The 19,146-nt window shown below is 35.3% G+C and overlaps 1 protein-coding gene across 3 annotated transcripts in view; it reads left to right on the top strand.

Moving 5' to 3' along the window:
* The first annotated feature begins 5,361 nt into the window (after positions 1 to 5,361).
* Positions 5,362 to 19,146, top strand: part of LOC110100075 (ATP-dependent DNA helicase Q-like SIM) — a 60,280-nt gene continuing 46,495 nt past the window's right edge. For all 3 annotated transcript variants that reach the window (XM_028694747.1, XM_028694745.1, XM_028694746.1), the window contains exons 1-4: positions 5,362 to 5,442; positions 9,555 to 9,618; positions 11,900 to 11,999; positions 12,085 to 12,165. In XM_028694747.1, coding sequence (XP_028550580.1) covers positions 5,389 to 5,442; positions 9,555 to 9,618; positions 11,900 to 11,999; positions 12,085 to 12,165 — 299 coding nt within the window. In that variant the 5' untranslated portion in view covers positions 5,362 to 5,388. The remainder of the gene's footprint in view (positions 5,443 to 9,554; positions 9,619 to 11,899; positions 12,000 to 12,084; positions 12,166 to 19,146) is intronic.

The following is a 19,146-nucleotide window of genomic DNA, read 5'->3' as shown; positions in this document are numbered from 1 at the left end:
AGTTTATGATTTTATGCCTTCATCATGGTTATAATATGTTGGGTTTGTGTTTATTTAATGTGGCTTTGTAATTCAATTTTCCCTTATTATTCTGTCAATTATCTTAGGTAAAGTGTTCATTTGTAAGTTGGTTATGCTAGGTTGTTAGGTTTAGAATGTCTATGAATTAAGGTTTACTATTATAAACATTAAGCCTTATGTATTTGTTGATTTATTATGTTGAGCTCCGTGTGTATCTTGCAATCGATTCAAGCAAGCACGATGAGAACGACGGCCAATCGAACAGACGTTATGTGAAATGAGTTCGAAATGTGATAGAAGTAGCACAAACGTTACTCATTCCTGAAATAGCTTATGTTAATGGGTTTTAATCGTAAAAAATACACAAAATAACATCTCTTGTGCTCAATTTGATTTGATGGAATGAAAACGTCGAACAATGACATTGCATAAAAATCATTTAAACATCACCTATTCGTAAAACGAACTGCATCGACGTGTCAGAAATGCCAAATATACCTTGGAAGTAGATCCATATTGCCTAGGTCACCACATGAGAATAGTTTGGAAAATTCTTCCATGCTTGCAAGCTCGCAATGTGAAATTAACATGTTAGAGGCGACGAAAATTTTGCGAGAAAGAGTCTATACACATATACATTGTTATAGATATCTAAATATATACATATTGAACATCAATTTTTTAAAAAATTAATCAAATCCTCTACTGCTTCGAACTCATCCTTGAAATTTCATTGATTAGTCTTGTCTTGTCGCCGCATGAAGTTCTGTCATTCATCCTTGGAAAAAAAATTCTAATATCCTGAAACCCTTTTCTTCTCTCCATCTTTTCTTAGTTTACAAACATCCAGCTTGTCACGAACCGGTCCGAAGACTCAAATTAACGAGGTGGGAACAAAAGGTTGACGATTAATACATTTCTTTAAATACATAAACAATTAAAAAACTAACTTCCCACATTAGACTGAAGAGATACTAAAAAATTACAAATTTAAACATATGCTTAAACTAGATTTTACCTATTTTCATTTGATCTCCTTCATTGATAGACGTATTATTCTCTTTTAGCCATTTTGTTTTTCAGAAGATTTATCTGAAATTTCAATTTAACAATTTGAGTTTACATAATAAACTCAATGCATAATCACATATTGTAACATAGCAGTTAAATATACACATAAAACATACTTAAAACGATCATGTTTTTTTGCCTTCCTTATACAGCTAACTTATACGCTTCCAAAAATGCCCAAACACATTGATAATCGTGCACATACACTATGTAATGCCTTGGAAAATGTGTAAGTATCTATAGGCGCGTGGAAAATCATGCAAGTTCATGTAGGTACTTAAAAAGTCTACAAGGATATCGGGAAACTTGTAAGGATATTGCAAATGCATTGAAAAATGTATAAGTGCATTTTGTAGACGCATTGCAAAATGTGCAAGTATATTGAGAAGCATGTATGGACACTATGCAAATACAACGAAAAACATAGTGTATAGTATTGATGCTTAAAAAATGATGCAAGCATATGAAAAGCATGTGAGTATACTATGCAAATCCAAATGCACTTAAAAGCATGCATGTACATGTAGGCACATTGAAAAGCATGCATGTCATCCAAATGATACTTCAAATTGCCAAGAATAAATATCTACATGTGCTTCAATGAACGTGCTAAATATTCAAGTATAAAGTTTGAGAATGTTGTGCTGGCTAAAACCAAGTTGAATTAAAATCCTCTCATTTCGAAGTGTGTTTTTGTTCTACAAAGCCTGAAATTATTTTAAAATTTATAAACTCCTTTTCCAAAAACTCACTCATATATACTCCATTTAGATGCATCAACTCTTAATTTAACGTGTGAGAATGCTGGACATGTTAAAATAAAAGAATCCCTTTGCTAATCATGTAATCCATTTTTGAAAACATGGGCAACCATTGGTGAAAATTCACTCTTTCTGCTAAGTACAAATTTAAACTCTCATTTCATATGATGTTTTCTCTAGCGGGTTGCCTTGCCCATGGGACTGGGTTGTAAGTCCTCAATGTTTAAAAATCTTGGAGTAATGAATCACAATATTAACATAAAATCTTCTTTTAACTAAGGCCGAATTGAATTTGTTTCATTATACAAACATACAACTTAGGTCTATCAGATTTTATTGGACAATGCAATCCATGGCTACTGGCAAGGGTCCTTCGATTTTGTTGGTTTGACTACCTCTTCTGAATAAGTAGAACAAGGTCTATGACAATTCCGAATAACAAAGCCTTGAGATCTTGATTGGGTTCCTTGTCATTATGCACACCATCTTCTTTGAGTTGAGGGCGATAAATGTCCAATCATAAATCAAATTATTGCTATTGTATGCTAAGTATGTATATTATAACTACTAGCCTTAATGGAAAGCTCCCCCTCATCATTGGAAAGGATAATTAATCATAAAGGTTTTACACCTATAGTAAACTAAAACTAAATTATAAAATCCCTGCAAAATGAAAGCTAAACTTTCGGTTGTGTTTTTTTTTTAAATTTAATTTGCTTTCTAAAAAGTTGATCCGAAACTGGGTGCAAATTTGCAGAGCCCACTCCTGATTAGATACCAAGGAGGGAGAAAGATATATGTATAAGTTAGCCAAACAAAGAGATATGAGTAGTAAGGATTTAGTTCAAGTGAAGTGTATTAAGGATGAAGATCAAAAAATACTTTTCTTAGAAGATGATATTCAACAAATGTGGATGAGATATTTTGCTGAACTTTTTAATGAAAAGTGTGAAAATAAGATTGACTATAGTGACCTTAGCACCTAATGAAATAATAGATTCTATTTTTATCGCGTATTGTAAACCGAAGTTAGAAAGGCTTTAAAGAAAAATGGTGGAAAAGTTGTTGACCTGATGATATTCCAATAGAGGTGTGTGGAAATGCTTAGGAGATGAAGGAATTTCTTGGCTTACTAAACTTTTTAATACTATTCTTGAAGACTAAAAAGAGCCAGATGATGGAGAGATGAGTGTGTTAATTACTATTTTTTAAGATATAAGGTGATAGCACTAAGATTGTGCGAATTATAGAGGAATTATTTAATGTGTCATACCTTTAAAACTATGGAAGGCGAGTTAATGGAGCAATAGGTTGCGACGTGTACTAGATGTTTCTCAAAAATAATTTGGATTCATGCGGTAGGTCGATCTATGGAAGCCATAACATTTATTAAGGTTTGATGGAGCAAGAAGAGAAAATAGGAGGATCTACATATGATATTTATTGTTTAGAAAAGCATAATGATAAGTTCCAAGAGAAGTGCTATGGAGAGTTCTTGAAAAGAAGGTGTTAATAATGCTTATATTCAAATCATTAAAGTATGTATGCATGAGCTATTACTTGTGTTCCAACCAATGGTTTGACCAAGTATTTTCCTATTATCGAGTTGGGTTCATCAAGGATTCCAGTCTTAAGCCCATATCTTTTTGCTTTAGTCATGGATGTTCTCACTAGACATTTGCAAGAGGATGTACCTTGATGTATGCGTTTTTGCTGATTGATATTCTTCTTGTTGATAAGACTAGAGAGGGATTGAAAGTAAACTTGAATTATGGAGGTCAACATTAGAGACTAAAGTTTTTCGCTTAAGTAGATCTAAAACAGAATATATGGAGTGTAATTTTTGGAGTAATAGACCTAGTGAGTGGATTGTGACTTTGGGCGATCAAGTCATTAATAAGAGTACACGTTTTAGGTATCTTGGATCTATTGTTCAGAGTGGATGGTGAAATGATTGGGATATTAGCAGTAGAATTCAAGTTGGATGGTTGAGGTGGAGATGCATCGGGCTTGTTTTGTGATAGAAAAGTATCCTCAACTTAAGGGAAAATTCTATAAGATGGTTAGTGGGCCTGCAATGCTTTATGGTGCTGAATGTTGGCCATTAAAAGAGAAGCATATTACTAAGTTAAGTGTGGCAGAGATGAGGATGCTCAGGTGGATGAGTGGCTTTATTCTTAGAGATAGGATACGAAATGAGCATATTCGTGAAAAGGTTGGCGTAGCTCCGGTACAAGATAAGATTAGAGAGAGTCACCTTAGATGGTTTGGTCACATAAAACGACGGCCTTCCAATGACCTGATTAGGAGAGTAGAGGTATTAGATTTGACTTATTTTAAGATAGGTAGAGGCAGACCTAAAAAGACTTGGTTAGAAAATATTAGGAATGACCTTTCTTTTTTAGATTTAAACGAGAATTTGACCTTTAATAGGACAATAGAGAAAAAGGATTCATGTAGCCGACCCCACGTAGTGGGATAAAGGCTTGATGTTGTTGTTGTTGTATCTTCTTGCCTTAGCCTTCTCTTGTGATTCACAAGTATTTTGTGCATCTCTTTCTACCTTCATACTCCCTCTATGATGCTTTTTTGTTTAGATTTTTAATTTTACGTCCATTGTTTTATCGTCTTTACATTTCAAGTCGTTCTTCTATGCTTGATTCTCCCATTTTCTCAAAAATAAGTTACAAAGGTCCATAATGAGCATCACATCTATTGCCTGTTCCATCAATAATCCGTACTCTTCCTTTCTCTCTCTAGATCACTTCCCCTCTCCAGATCTTGTTGTTGTTGAGATTGGTGTGGTTGTCACCTACCTCCATGCTTGAGTTTCTCTTTGGTAATGCTTGACTTAATCTTAACTCATTGATCTATTGGTTAGATTTTTGGTTCATTGGCTCACAATTATGAGGATTGCCTTTTCATGGTAGGTAAATTTGAGCTAAATTGAGTTTCCTGTGCCTTTTGAAATCCGTACATTTAAGCGGTGACTCCTGTTGTCTTCAGATGAAATCAAACTGCTCCTATTTGGCTGAACAATTATTCTACCTGCCAAAATCTTGTTTCGTTATAAACCCCAATGGTTTAATTTGGTTAGTTTACTTCAATTTCCCTTTATTTTAATCCTTTTTTGCTAACTTGTTTTTATTATTTACCATGATCTATTGCTGTCTAGTTCAGATAATCTCCCTTTTAAACTCATGCTCCGCACCTTTGCAACTGATGAATTTGAAATGCAAAAAGTTATCATTAGGTTCTCGAAATCTTGACATTTAAGCTGTGACTCCTGCTGGGTTATGCTGAAATCTTGCTTTATTTGATTGAGCTATGCTTTACCTGCTAAATTGCCATATGTTTATTTTCAATGGTATAATCCTATTAGACTACCCAGATTCCCTTATATTTCTCACCCCGTTTAGTTAATTTCTTGTCTTTATTTGCCTCATGATCTATTATTGCTAGTTTAAATAATTTTGCTTTTAGGCTTAATTTTCTTGCTGACATTTAGGTAGTTGTAGCAACGATTGCTTTTGGAATGGGGATCGACAAGTCTAATGTTCGAAGAATTATTCATTATGGTTGGCCTCAGGTGTGTTACTTGACTAGATGTCTTCAAAATATTATTTGCTGTTGTGGCAGTTGCAGAAGCTTTTATTTGCCATCTAATATGTCGAAGAAAAAGCTTCCTTTGTTTGTAATAAATGGATTATTTAGCCGCTGAAAGTTTCTTGAGAAATTTCTTTACATTGCAAGCATGCAAACCTTTTCTCTTTATTTTTTGTCATCATGAGCTTTTTATTATAGCAATTATATTAAGTTCTATTTCAAATGAATTAATTTTTGTTTTACATATGTTTCATGAATATTTGATGAAATTATACAGCAGTATGCAATATTTTTGTATATTTCATTATAAAGCTTTTTTCATTTCTTGAAAAAGTATATTGCATTCTATTATGAATGTTTAATTTAACTTCGAAGAACCTGCAGAAACGGATTTGTTTCAGATTTGTCAAATCTGTTTTGGCTTGAATAAAGTTTTTTCAGCGAGTATTTCACTTGATTTTTTGGAATAATCTTAAATTGATGTGTATAAGGCTCACATATGAATGAATCACCTATAGACACTAATATATTAATCTCTAGCAACTCCAGAAGGTCATAGTGATCCAAGGGGAAAAGCTGTAAAAATCAGTGGCTAGGAGCCCCTAGTGCATCTCAAAATTGCTAGCCCCTTAGAAATGCATTAGGAGTCGACTATTGCTTCATTTGGGATGGCTTTCTTACTGCTTCTTAAAGCAGCTTTGTAGTAAGAAAGTTGTCTGAAATGAAGCATATGTTCACCTTTTCTACTAGAAATTTTATAAAAATGTTTTATGCCTAGATCAACTTATCTATTTCTTGCTAACTTTTTTGTCATGACCCGACCCGATTGCTCGATTTAACGAGGCGGGAACTAAAAGTCTGATGGTAGGATCAAAATATTTCAATTCATAAGCAAATACAACATAAATTTTTATTTTTTTTCCATTCAACTGAAGAGCCTTTAACAAAAATTTTCTTTAATATTTAACATCTGTATTAATACTTAACTCTCGTTTGAATGGACCGCACAAGAAAGCCCCCCACTCGACCTGCTCTTTGTTCGAGTCCATGCGCAAGCAAAGCCAAACCTCCAGCTCATTTCTTTTAGGAGTCTGATTCCTCTGTTTCTTGAAATCGTGAGGAAGGAGAAAGGTTTATGGTGATTATTAATAATAATAACCATTAATAATAGTTAATAATAAACAAAATATTATTATTATTATTATAAAAAATCGACATTGCAATCGCCGATAGGAGCTGAAGACCAATTTAGGGACCAAACAATGTTCTGAAACCCTCAGTTGTTAAACCCTATTCGGCTGGGCAGGCTAGAAAGGGCAAGTGCCTTCCCTAACCTCTTCTCATGGGGAGGGGACACCAGTAGGTTGTCGAAATTGCGACTCTATCAAATTTGTTTCAAGTGCTTGTCGAACTTCTAGGATTTATTGGAGAATAATTTATTGAATAATTGATTAATTTAAAATTTAATTAAAATTAAAACTTTAATTTAATTAAATTACATTTAATTAATGAGCCATTAAATTTAAACCTTAATTTAAATTAATTTGAGCTTTCATTTAAGTAATTTAGTTTAATTAAAATAAAATCTTTTAATAATTAATTTAAAACCAACATAATTAAATAACTAATTTTAAAATAAGATTTAAATTCTTCAATTTAAATAATTAATATAAAGTGTAATAAAATCAAAACTTTAATTAAATTAAAAAATTCAAATTAATTGAATTCAATAACTTTAAATTATCTAAAATTAGTTAAGCAGCCCATTTAATCTAAATAATTTTAAAATAAATTAACGAGTTGGACAATTGATTTTAAATTTAAATTTTAACTTTAATTAAAAGTTTATTTAATTAATTAACCTAATTATTTAGTAAATTCAATTAATTTGAAATTAATTAAAATGTATTAAAACGTGAAAATAATGTTGTCCAATTTCCAACCTAAGTACAAGCAAAACAAACTCTCAAACTAAACACCACAACACCTCTCTAGCAAGCAGCTCCCTAACAAACAGCTCTCCAAACAAAACTCTCAAACTCTTAGACTCTCAGTAGCAGACAACTGTAACTACTTGTGAGCTCCCCAAACTGATGCAAGTACTATGTACCTGTAGGAAAATAAACAAAACATCAATACACTAATAAAAAAAGAACAAGTGCCGGTAAACAAGCAGGTACCGATAAAACAAAACTTGTATTAGAAATAACAGAACTGGTTCTAAAACAAATAGATACTGAACAAACAAGTTGGTAAAACTACCACTGGCAAAACAAAGAGCTGAAAACAAAGTTCTGAAGTTAAAACAACAATAGTTAAGTGAAAGACAAGCTATTGATATTGTTGTCAAAGCAGTGATGCGAAGCTAAAGGTTTGGCTGCTAAAACCCCTCTAAACTAAATCTCGGATAAATAAGTTCTACCGGCAACTTCAAATAAATGTCATAAGTTTGATTTTAGGATAAATCCTCAGATAAAATTAACATAACCCCGCTAGGCTTTACGGGCCACTTCTAAGCGAAGTCGTAAGACCTGCATGTTAGGGAAGCTTCTAAGTGAAGAACACTAAACCTCTTAAACCCACATGCTACTTCCAATCGAAAGTAGTAAGTCCTCCAACCAAACGTTATACGGGCTACTTCTAATAGAAGCCGTAAACCCACTATACAGGCTACTTTCAATCTTAGTTGTAAGTTTCGACCCAAATTCAAACATACGGACAACTCCTAAACAAAGCCGCAATACTCAATCTAAATCTAAATTATGGGAAAATCCTAAGCAGAGCCCCAGGTCCCAACCCAAACCAAATAACCTACTTTTAACCACTTCAGTTTACTCGGGATTCCTGGGAGGAGGTAACCCATGATTGCTAATCAGATTCTCTGGACACTACAATCAACGTTTATTAGTGTTGATAGACTGCAACTTACGGGTATACTCTGGATGATAGAACCATGGGATCTTGATCAGGTTTAACTCCATCCCCCACAACCAAAATTTAAAACTGTTGCTCGTCTAAATATTAATTTATCCTTAATCGAGAGTTATCTTCTAGGCGTTAGGAGGGGTAATTAACTACGAGGGCTTGCCCTTATAAGAAGTGAAAGCTCAGAACTAAATAAACCTTGATGTCGTTCATCATGGGGAATCTGGTTAATTTAAAATCCAATCTACCTAAGGAAAAAATGGGACCTAAAGCTTGCTAAAGCGGGGTTCATGCTGTTAGCACGACATTTCATTTCTTGAGTGAATAGCTGCTACTATACATTGGTACTTAGTGTCTATCTCACAACTAGCATTAATCGAATGTTCTCTAGTTATCGGGAGATGTAATTAACCATAGGGGCTTGCGCTTATGAGAAACAAGAAATCAAATTATAAAGTCCTCATAAAATGGGGGCGAAATCTCTGGGTAGTGTTTTATCTAATCTGTCTTCTGAAAATTTACCCCATAATTTAAACTCTTTAGAACTCTCACCGTCAACAAAAGAGACGTGGAGAGGCCTGAGCACAAATTTTCGGAGTGCACTAGAGAGCATGACGACTTCTTACTGATGGAGAAAACAGAGCGCACATGAGCTCAGAGGAGTGCTTCCAGTGCCTAGGGGAAGAGTGGAGTAAGCGGAGCTTGGAGAAGTCAACAACTTTTAAACATCAACACCCCTCTAGGAAATTTTTGTGACCAGTTGGGGTTGTTACTCAATTTCCTCTTATTTTTACAAGATGCTACGTATATTAGCCATTTATAGCTTCCGTTTGTTTGGTCAAATTGTGGCCCAGGGAAGCTATACCCTGAGGTTGTGGACCCCACTGGCTTCTCAGCTGAATGATGTCTAATTTCTCAAAAGTAATAATCAGCGGGAGAGCACTAAACAGCCAGATAGATACAAGTGTCTAATTTTGCATTACTTGCACCAACTTTTTTCATTTTTGATCTTGGTTCATTCCGGCTTGTTTTTCCAGCAACTTCTGATTTTGCAGCTTTGCTTCTTTTTAAATTGCTGTTACGATTTGGTAACTTGTCTATACTCCACTTAATCTGTTAATATTATGTTCTTACTTAGTGACAATGTGATGGTGTTTTTGGGAAATGCAGAGCTTGGAAGCATATTACCAGGAGGCTGGTAGAGCTGGAAGAGATGGGAAGTTATCAGATTGCAGTTAGTACATCCTTAAATTAAATGATTTCTTAATCTCGATATACTTTTTTAAGCATAAATTCCTTGTTTTCTCTTCACAAGTGAAATTTGGTGTGTATAACTATGTATCATTTTTTGTTCCTACAATAGCGTAACGCATTGAAGTGCAAATATAATCTATTTCTTATAATGGCATTGTGATTGTTTCAATCTCTTAATTTCTTGAGTTTAACCTTGCAATATAGCTTGTTCTTCGCTGTTGTGCTCATAATAATGTGCTCTTCTTAGCAATTGTGCGGGGAATGCTAATTTGTTTCTGATCACAATATTCCTATGAAAGAGCTATTGATGATGCATATTTGTAGTAGTGATTGGATTGATGTAGAGTATTTGGCTGACTAATCATATTTACTTCTAGATCATGTCAAAGTCAGCATTTTGTTTATGCCATACTAGGTTTTACTTGAAATCCCATTAATGTCATGTTGAATTAATTATAGGTCAACTTACCTCTAGGTCCTTAAGTTTAATCGGTTTTTTGAATGGCTATGATGAAACAATCGAAACCGCATAATCAATCAAGGCCGACTAGATTAATCTGATCAATCAACTGGGACAAGTTGCGGGGATTGGGGGTTCAAATGTTTTCAATGCACCCTAAATATTGTTTAAGTTATTGTAACATACTTGGGGTGGCTTGGTTGGCTGCCAAGATGAGTCTCCCAAGGTGGCATTTAGCAAAAATCATGTTCGTGTGGTAGTTGGCCAATACCAACACTAGCAAATTGACTTGTACCAGCTGGGCGATCAACACTAGCAAGGAGGTCAATGCTTTGTCGGTTGGCAAAACAATGCCGTGAACGAGAAGCAAAGCAATTCAAAAGAAGAAACATCTACATAGAGTGATGTGGAAAGGAACAAAAGTCATCTCATAGATAGGAGTTCTATATACATAATTTTAATATTATTACAAATCATGACACTAAGAGTGAGAATAAACAAAGAAATAATCAAGGTTGTGAAAACCGGACCGGACAACGAATCGGAAGAAGAAGAGGTTCACGGTTCGACCGGTGGAATCGGAGTCAAACTGGATGACGTAATAAATAATAATATTATTAAAAATTAATAAAATTAACATAATATAATTTAAATAAATGAGCATTTAATAATATTTATAATATTTTAAAAAATATATAATAAAAATTTATAAATATAATTATCATTTAAGAATAATATATTTATAAGAATGATATTGAATATAATATATAAATTTATATAATATACATTATATCAAATTTATAATACATATTGCTCAAATTTGTAGCCCAACCTTGAGTTGTGAATCATATAATATAGTTTATATGATATAAAATTCTTTATAAGTTTTGTTCAGCTTAATTTTTATTTTTTTTGACAAACATTCAACCTAAGTCTATAAGTTTAATTTGAACGATGAAACCCATGACTATTGACGAGAATTTTTTGGATAAGTTTGGTCGACTAATTCCACTGAATAAATAAATCAGTGTTCATAACTACTCGAGATGATAGAGCTATAAGATTTTAATCGGGTATTTTATTATTTTGCCTTCCATCCGTTTAAACTAAAGGTGATAATTTGTTTCAATCCTAAAGCCAAAACTACTGCTATTGTTTGCTAAGCACTTAGTATTTCATGACTAGCCTTAATCAAAAGTTTTATCTCTTTGTCGGGAGAGAGAATTAACCAAAGATGGTTTTGTTTATGGGAAACCTTGAACTAAGTCATGATGTCCTCTCAAAATGAGGACAAAATTTTTTGGTTGTCTTATCTTCATTCTAATCACTCTTATAAAATGTTTGAATGTAGGACCACAAGCTCACTCAGAACTGTCGGGTGCATATTTTTTGTGCATACAAGTATTCAAAATCAAATTGACACTGATTTTGTTTGCTTTCTTGCATGCATTGAACAAATCTAAAAAATAGTGGCTTATATTTACAACATTATGAATGCAAATATTTTGAAAGGATGGACAATGGAATTCCCGTAAGATATCTTCAACATTGGTAATGTTGGAGCTACTCTTTAGTTTGATTTATTCTCTAAGGTGGTGAGATTTATCCCCACCACTTTTAGTATTTGGAAATTAGGTCAAGTCATCTTCTTTAAAAGGGTTCGGGCATATTACTTCTCTGAATTAATGTTTCGTTGTTGATTTGTATGGTTGAAACATGTGCTGTTTTATTGTTTTGCGTTACTTTAGCATAGTTTCCCAACTTCCATTAAATTCTTAACAAATATAGTGTTTTGGAACAGTTTTATATGCTGACTTTTGGAAATGTCCCAAGCTTCTTCCTAGCCAAAGAAGTGAAGAACGAACCAGACAGGCATACAAAATGTTATCAGACTGTTTTCGGTCATAGTTCTGAACTGACTAGCGAAAGACTAATTTTTTCTGATCTATTATTTCAATTTGTTTATTTTTATAAAATTTTGTTCAGATATAGTATGGATACCGCAACTTGCCGTGCGAAAACACTTGTCAAGTATTTTGGAGAGGAGTTGAATGATGATTGTCACATGTATGCCTTTTCATCGGTACTTTATTTTTTGGCTCTCCTTACATATCTTTTTAGTTATAAGATTGTTCTCCTTGATTTAATTATCCTGGTTGAGGGCTACGTACTATTTATCAAGGGAGCAACTCCCAAGTTTTGGCATGTATATTCTGAAGTAATATAGGCCTCACCTAACTAGCAGAATTTTCTTAATTCTGATTATTCTTTGTCATGTCTTTTTTGGATGGTTGATTCAGACATCATGCAACATTTATTGAAGCTTTGAGCTTTTAATAGAGTACTCCGTTGGGAGCAGTTTCAATAGGCACAATTGGATATGGAGAATTTGGCCATGTCACGACTCGGCCTAGGGGCTTGAATTAATGAGGTGGGAACAAACAGTCAGATGATTGATTAAATTCATTTGCTAAAATTATCTCTGATAAATTGAAAGAGCCACTAAAAACTTCAAAATATAAAATGAATTAAATACCTTTCTCTTGGTGTGCCATGTCTACGATATATATTCTCTTATCTTCTACTCATTTTAATTATGACAAATAATACATGTAAATATTTTTCGATTAAAAAGGGTGAGTCATAACATAACTCAACAGGTAAATCATACATCTTATGACCCAATATTTCATGAATAAATTATTCTAATATTCTTTTCTTACCTATTTATGAAATTAATATTGATTAATAATAACATAAATTAAATAACAAATAATTTCTTTAAAATTAACATTCCCATTCATCTTCAATTTGGTCGACGAGTCTTAGTCTTTGCTTGTGCTAGTGCTCTCGCTTGACTCTTTACTCGCCCTTGCTCAAGTTTGGTCACATGTATCTCTTTTGCTCCTGGTCCTTTAGTCTCCATCTCTCTCTCTCTATCTCTCATTCCTTCTCTTTCTTCTTCCTCTTAGTCACGGTTTTTCTCTCGGCTTGATTCCATTGGACGAATAGTAGTTATACCCCATGAGGAAGTCTGTGGGCTCCAAATTTTGCGCCCAGGCCTCCCCTTTTTCGGGAAAGTTTTAAATATTCAGTTATGGGGTAAATTTTTAGAAGACAGATCGGGCTTGAAAGAAGACACTACCCAGAGATTTCACCCTCTTTTTGTGAGAACTTTATGATATGAGTTTTGGTTTCTTATAAGCGCAAGCCCCTATAGTTAATTACCGCTCCCGACTGTGAGAGAGAGCTTTCGATTAAGGAGAGTCGTTGATGAATATGTCGTACCCGTAGTTACATGATATTCAGCATATAGTAGTAACATTGGTTTGGTATTTGAAAATTTAATATTTAAAATTTAGAAATTTCACCATTTTGCACTTAAAACGGATGGTGGAGGGAGTGATAATGAGCCAATTAACGTCCCATGGTTTCGTTGTCCCGGGCCATCGTGGCCCCTTGTTTACTGTTAGACCGGTCCAGCCGGTCCATATTGGACCGGCTCACGGATAGAGGCAAAAGAGTTCCGCCTCTCCTGTACGTGCTGACCGAACCGCCATTCTAATTGAGCCGTTTAGGAAGGTTTTTTGAGGGAGTTAGGAGGAAAATTTGATGTAGGGATTGTTTAGAGATTTCCTGTTGGATTGTGTGCATTAAATAGTTTGTTTTCCTAGGGTTAGGGCATCTTGAATTTGGCTTAAATTTGAGAATTCTTAGATTTTTTGGGCTCTAGCGGCGTCTAGAGATTTGGGAGAGATAGATCCTCCTCTCGAATAGAGGATCAATTGTATCTTGTTATTTTCCTTCAGTTAGTTTGATTATTCCAATAAAAACTGCTTTTTTTTTGTTTTTCCCTTGGATTGGTTGATCGTTCTCGATGTTTTGGTCAATATCGTTAGGTTTCACTTGAGATCCTCAAGTGTTACCTAACAAATTGGTATCAGAGCGGTGTTCGGGTCTGTTTGGGCTGATTCCTGCATTGATTTTTCTCCTTCGAACCATCGTTTTTGCTTTTTTTTAGTTAAAATCCGAATTTTTGAGCCTAAGCGCTGTCTGGGGCTATTTGGGCTGATTGCCGAAGAAGTTTGTCTCCTTTGAACTGCTGTTTTTGCTGTTTTTGTGGTTGAAATACGAATTTTTGAGTCTAACAAAGATCTGATGACTTATGACGAGAAGAAAAGTAGAAGAATTGGAAGGGGAATCGGACAAATGAAATTTGAAACTTCAGATATTCAAACTTAAGTTTCAGATTTAAAAATTGATATTTCAGCCATCCATGATAAGTTCAATTCGAAATTTTTCACCATGGAGGAGATATTGAAGAAAGTGCTCGAGGGCCAAACCAAAATATCGTCGTTATAGGTGAGGGAAGGTGCTGATAGCCAAGGAAGTGGGGGAAACCCTAAGACGATTAGACGAAGGGAAGATAAAGAGGTGGAGATTTTGGAAGGAATTGAAAAAATGCCACCCCTAGGGAGGAGTCGGGTAAAAGGTATGCGGAGAGGAGTGAGGGGGTTGGGCATTAGTGGAGGGATGTTGAATTTGAAAGAAGAGGGGCTGAATTTGAAAGATGAGGACTTGATTATGATTGAAGAGGTGTTGAATTTGAAAGGATATGGATTGAATATGATCGAACGGGTGTTGAATTTGAAGTGAGAAGGTGGGCTTGTGATGAAAGGTTTGGGTGCGAGCGGAGGAGAGATGAATGACACATTTGGGGGGAACCCCACCCCCTTGGGGAATGGAAAATTTTGGAGGAAGTAGGGTTGACAGAGATCTAAGACTGAGAAAACTGAAGATGCTTATTTTTGAGGGAGAGGATGTACATTGGTGGATCTACAGGATGGAAAGGTAATTTACTGTCAACAGGTTGACGAAGGAGGAGAGGTTGATGACAGCTGGCCTATGTTTGGAAGGGAAGGCTTTGACTTGGTACCAGTGGAGGGAAATGCGAGGATCCATACATAATTGGAGGGAGTTCATGGATTGTCTGTTAGAACGATTCCAAATCGGCAAGGGAGGAGATTTTTTCAAGTAGTTTTTGTCTTGACACAAGCTGATTAAGTGATAGAGTACCAGAAGAGGTTCGAGTACCTTGCTAGCCGATTACATCGTCATTCTGAGACTGTGCTAGAGGGGAACTTCATGAAAGGACTGAAACCAGAGATTTTGGCCGCAGTCAGAGTGATGAGACCTCGTGACTTGGGAGAGACTATGGAGCTAGCTTAGTTGGTGGAGGATCAGAGGCACCTTGAGAGAAAAACGGGAGGCAGCAGCTCAGTAGGCTCGTACAGGATGACAACCACCTTATTGGCATCCAAGGAACTAACACTTGATACTTTTCGAGGTATTTCAAAGGAAAAGACTGTAGGATGAAGACCTGGGGACAACATTAAGAAGCTCGCATAAATGAAATTACTGTAGAAGAGGGCAAAGGGGCTCTGTTTCATATGCGACGAGAGGTATATGCCAGGGCATATGTGTAAGGACATAACTCTTCAGGTTCTTACTGTTTGTGATGAAGAGAGAATTGAGGAGGGCGTCGTCTTTCTACCTTGCGGATAAGGTGGGTCTTTGCGAGGGCGGTATTATTAGATCGGTCCAATGGATCTGCTCAACCGGTCCATACAAGACCGACTTACAGACAGAGGTGGAAGAGTTCTGCCTCTCATGTACGCTATGACCGAACCGCCATTCCAATGGAGATGTTTAGTATGGTTTTTTGAGGGGGTTAGGAGGAAAATTTGAACATAGGGACTGTTTAGAGATTTCTTTTTTGGGTTGTATACATTAAATAGTTTGTTTTCCTAGGGTTAGCCCATCTTGAATTTGGCTAAAATTTGATATCTCTTAAATTTTTTGGGCTCTAGCATTTTAAATTTTTTATGAGTATTGAGAGGCATTTTAAATGCTTGAAGTCCCCTCGGTTAATATCTTATGTCAAATCGTGCATCATTGGGGTGTATGACCAATTTTGTTTTCTTAGTTAGACCTTGTCGACTCTGTCTTATTTTTTGACAGAGAATTGGGTTTGTTGTAGGCTTGGTGCCTTTGATAAATTCTTGAGAATTATCCTCTATGGTTGAGATTTTCTGTCAATACGACCATGATCAGAGTGTTATGGGCAATTTTGTTTTATTAGTTAAACCTCATTGACTCTATCTTATTTTCCGACAGAGGATCGGGTTTGTTGTAGGCTTGGTGCCTTTGATAGATTCTTGAGAATTAATGCCTCCGGTTGAGATTTACATTCAACACGACCATTATTTGGGTGACTTTGAGGTCATTTAAAAATATTTGTATTTTGTGAAAGTTTGAGTGCGTTTGAAAATATATGATTCCCTCTGGTTTAGATAAATATTGAACACAACCATTATCAGGGTATCTTTGAGGTCATTTGGAGATATTAGTATTTTGTGGAAGTTTGAGAGCATTTGAAAATATATAATCCCCTCCGGCTGAGATAAACATTCAACAAGACTATCATCAGGGTATCTTTGAGGTCATTTGGAGATATTAATATTTTGTGGAAGTTTGACGGCATTTGAAATTATATGATCCCCTCCGGTTGAGATAAACATTCAACATGACCATCATTAGGGTATTTATGAGCATTTTGTTTCGTTGATTAAACCTTATCGACTCTGTCTACTTGCTAACAAAGGATCGGGTTCTTCACAGGCATTATGCTTTTATTAGCAAATTTTTCTTATTGTGGGTCTTGAAGGTCTAATATGAACTATAAAACAAATATTTCGGTCGATGTCGAGACTTTATATCTGTTTGATGGTTCGTGTCGTGTCGACTCCTATCCAGTTGCATAGAAGGATCAAGCTTGAACTTCAATTCATTTCTTGACATGCGCAACATCCTCAAACATCACGTGTGTACTTACAACACGCTTGTCGGGGCCCACGCGGGTACATGTTATTACATGTATACTGCATGATGTATTCACGTGTGTGTATAACACGCCTTTTTAAAATGCAATTATTGTGTCAAAATGACATACTAGAGTGAAACCCTTTGCTTATTATAAATGCATGCCGGGTATTTTTTAATGTGATTACAATGTCAAATTATATTCTTGAATGAAACCCCTTACATCCTACCAATTCATGCTATAGGTCATTTTTTAGATGTAATAACAATGTCAGATGACATGCCCATATAACGTATTTTGTAAGTTATGACATGTGCATATGCAACATATTATCATGCAAATACAATTCATGTACGAGGGGCATTTTCTTTAAATATTTGCATGCAGTGCAAATGGGTGTTTTGTATTTTTAAATGTTGATGGCTGTATAGAGACTGTTACTGCCAAATGCACAGGGTTTTATTTTGGGCTTTATTGGCACCTTATTTCTGCTTGTACGGATGTTGTAGATCCGGTGGCGTGGCGTCGCGCTTCAGCGGCCCGTGATTTTACTACTGATTCCTTGTGTTTGCTTACAGATGAATCATAGCATAGTCACCTGACTGTTATAAGATACTTCATTGTTCTGATGTATTCTCTTTTCTTATTCTTCGGGAGATCAGATCCACGAATCATCTAGTCCTTGCTTAGATTGAGTAAGGACATTCAAACGACATGAGGTTGTTTTGTGATAGATGAGGTATCATAAGCTGATAAGATTGAAGGCTCGGCTAATGCACTGTTAGCTCTCCTTGTCTTGCAATTCGCCACAAGGCATTCTCGAAGCATTGTCAAGACAGTGTGCAAGGTCATCTTTGATATCTCAGCAACATTCTAGTATCTGATATGCACATGATACATAGAAGCTTCTTCTACGGCTCCAGAATAATGTACTTGAGGGGTCCATTCTATGTATTTATGATGCATATGTAGGACACCAAGCTGCAAGCCTTGCTCTATGGATCTTCACCCAAATAGCGCGGCATATTTTCGGGAGCCTCAATTATTTCTAAAGATATAATAGAATGAGACATCTTTTCTTCTTCAACTGCTCATTCTATGTTTCTACAGAATCACTTATAAAATTATTCAATCTTGTGTCACGGTGTTGCCGTTATGGCCTTCTGCTATTAGTAGATCAGCAAGTTCCTTGCAGTAGCTTGCAGACACTTGCAGTTGCCGGAAGTCTTTATCATTTTTGTAGAGAAGACAAGATGAAACACCTCTTCAAAGAATTATTCAATTATGCATGCTTCACGCCACAATCGTGGTCTTCCTTTGAGGACGTATCAATGGGTTTACTCCTTACACCAAGTCCGTTTTATACCCAACTATCATTGTTAGAGTATTTGATCAATTAGAGGATTTTAATTGTACTTGATCAGCAAAGCTCTCAGCTCCAGCAAGGTGAGCACACTTCTGTGCTTATAGGGGGCTCTACCATTGGCAACATCTCAATCATCGCTGCTGTTAGTCCCCATTCAGTGTGTTCATCTGCATGTTGTTGACCACCAACGATGTGCATTTATTGTCAATTTCCCTGCACTTGTTGATTGATAGCATGTCAATGTACTTCACATCTTCTATCAATAATTTTAAAAATCTGATCATATTTATCAATGTTACTAAAACTAGTAGCAATTGCCTCTTATGCTCTATCCATTTTTTCATATATGTAAGCAATTGGCGGCTTTTTCTCTCCATCAACCAATCTAAGAACCTTTAATAAAGACCCAACTATTTTTAAGGCACAATAATCCTCCAAAATGATTGCTGCAAGATTGTCTATTGAGATTGTTTTGCTTTAGTCTCTTTCGACTATGGACCCAAAATGAACTATGCACAATTAAACATTTTCGTGTTCAATTGTTGTTGATGAAAACGTTGTAATGTCAAGAAAGCTGTTGCTAACCGAGTCTTGGTGGGTTTGACAGTGCTATTTCTTTTGTGCTCATTCTCCTTAAATCAAGTAAGCTAGGTGTAAAGTATATAAAAATTGTGTACTGCCACCGCTTTTTCAAAGCATCGTATGAGCTTTTTGTATTTTGAAAATGCCTTCCATTATTAAATCCAAACAGTGAGCAACAAAAGGAGTCCAATAAATGTGAGGATATTTATCCATTAAT

Source organism: Dendrobium catenatum, unplaced genomic scaffold (assembly GCF_001605985.2).
Source record: "Dendrobium catenatum unplaced genomic scaffold, ASM160598v2 fragScaff_scaffold_542, whole genome shotgun sequence".
NCBI classification, from domain to species: Eukaryota; Viridiplantae; Streptophyta; class Magnoliopsida; order Asparagales; family Orchidaceae; genus Dendrobium; species Dendrobium catenatum.
The sequence above is the reverse complement of the archived record's forward strand: the minus strand, read 5'-3'. Positions and strand labels throughout refer to the sequence as shown.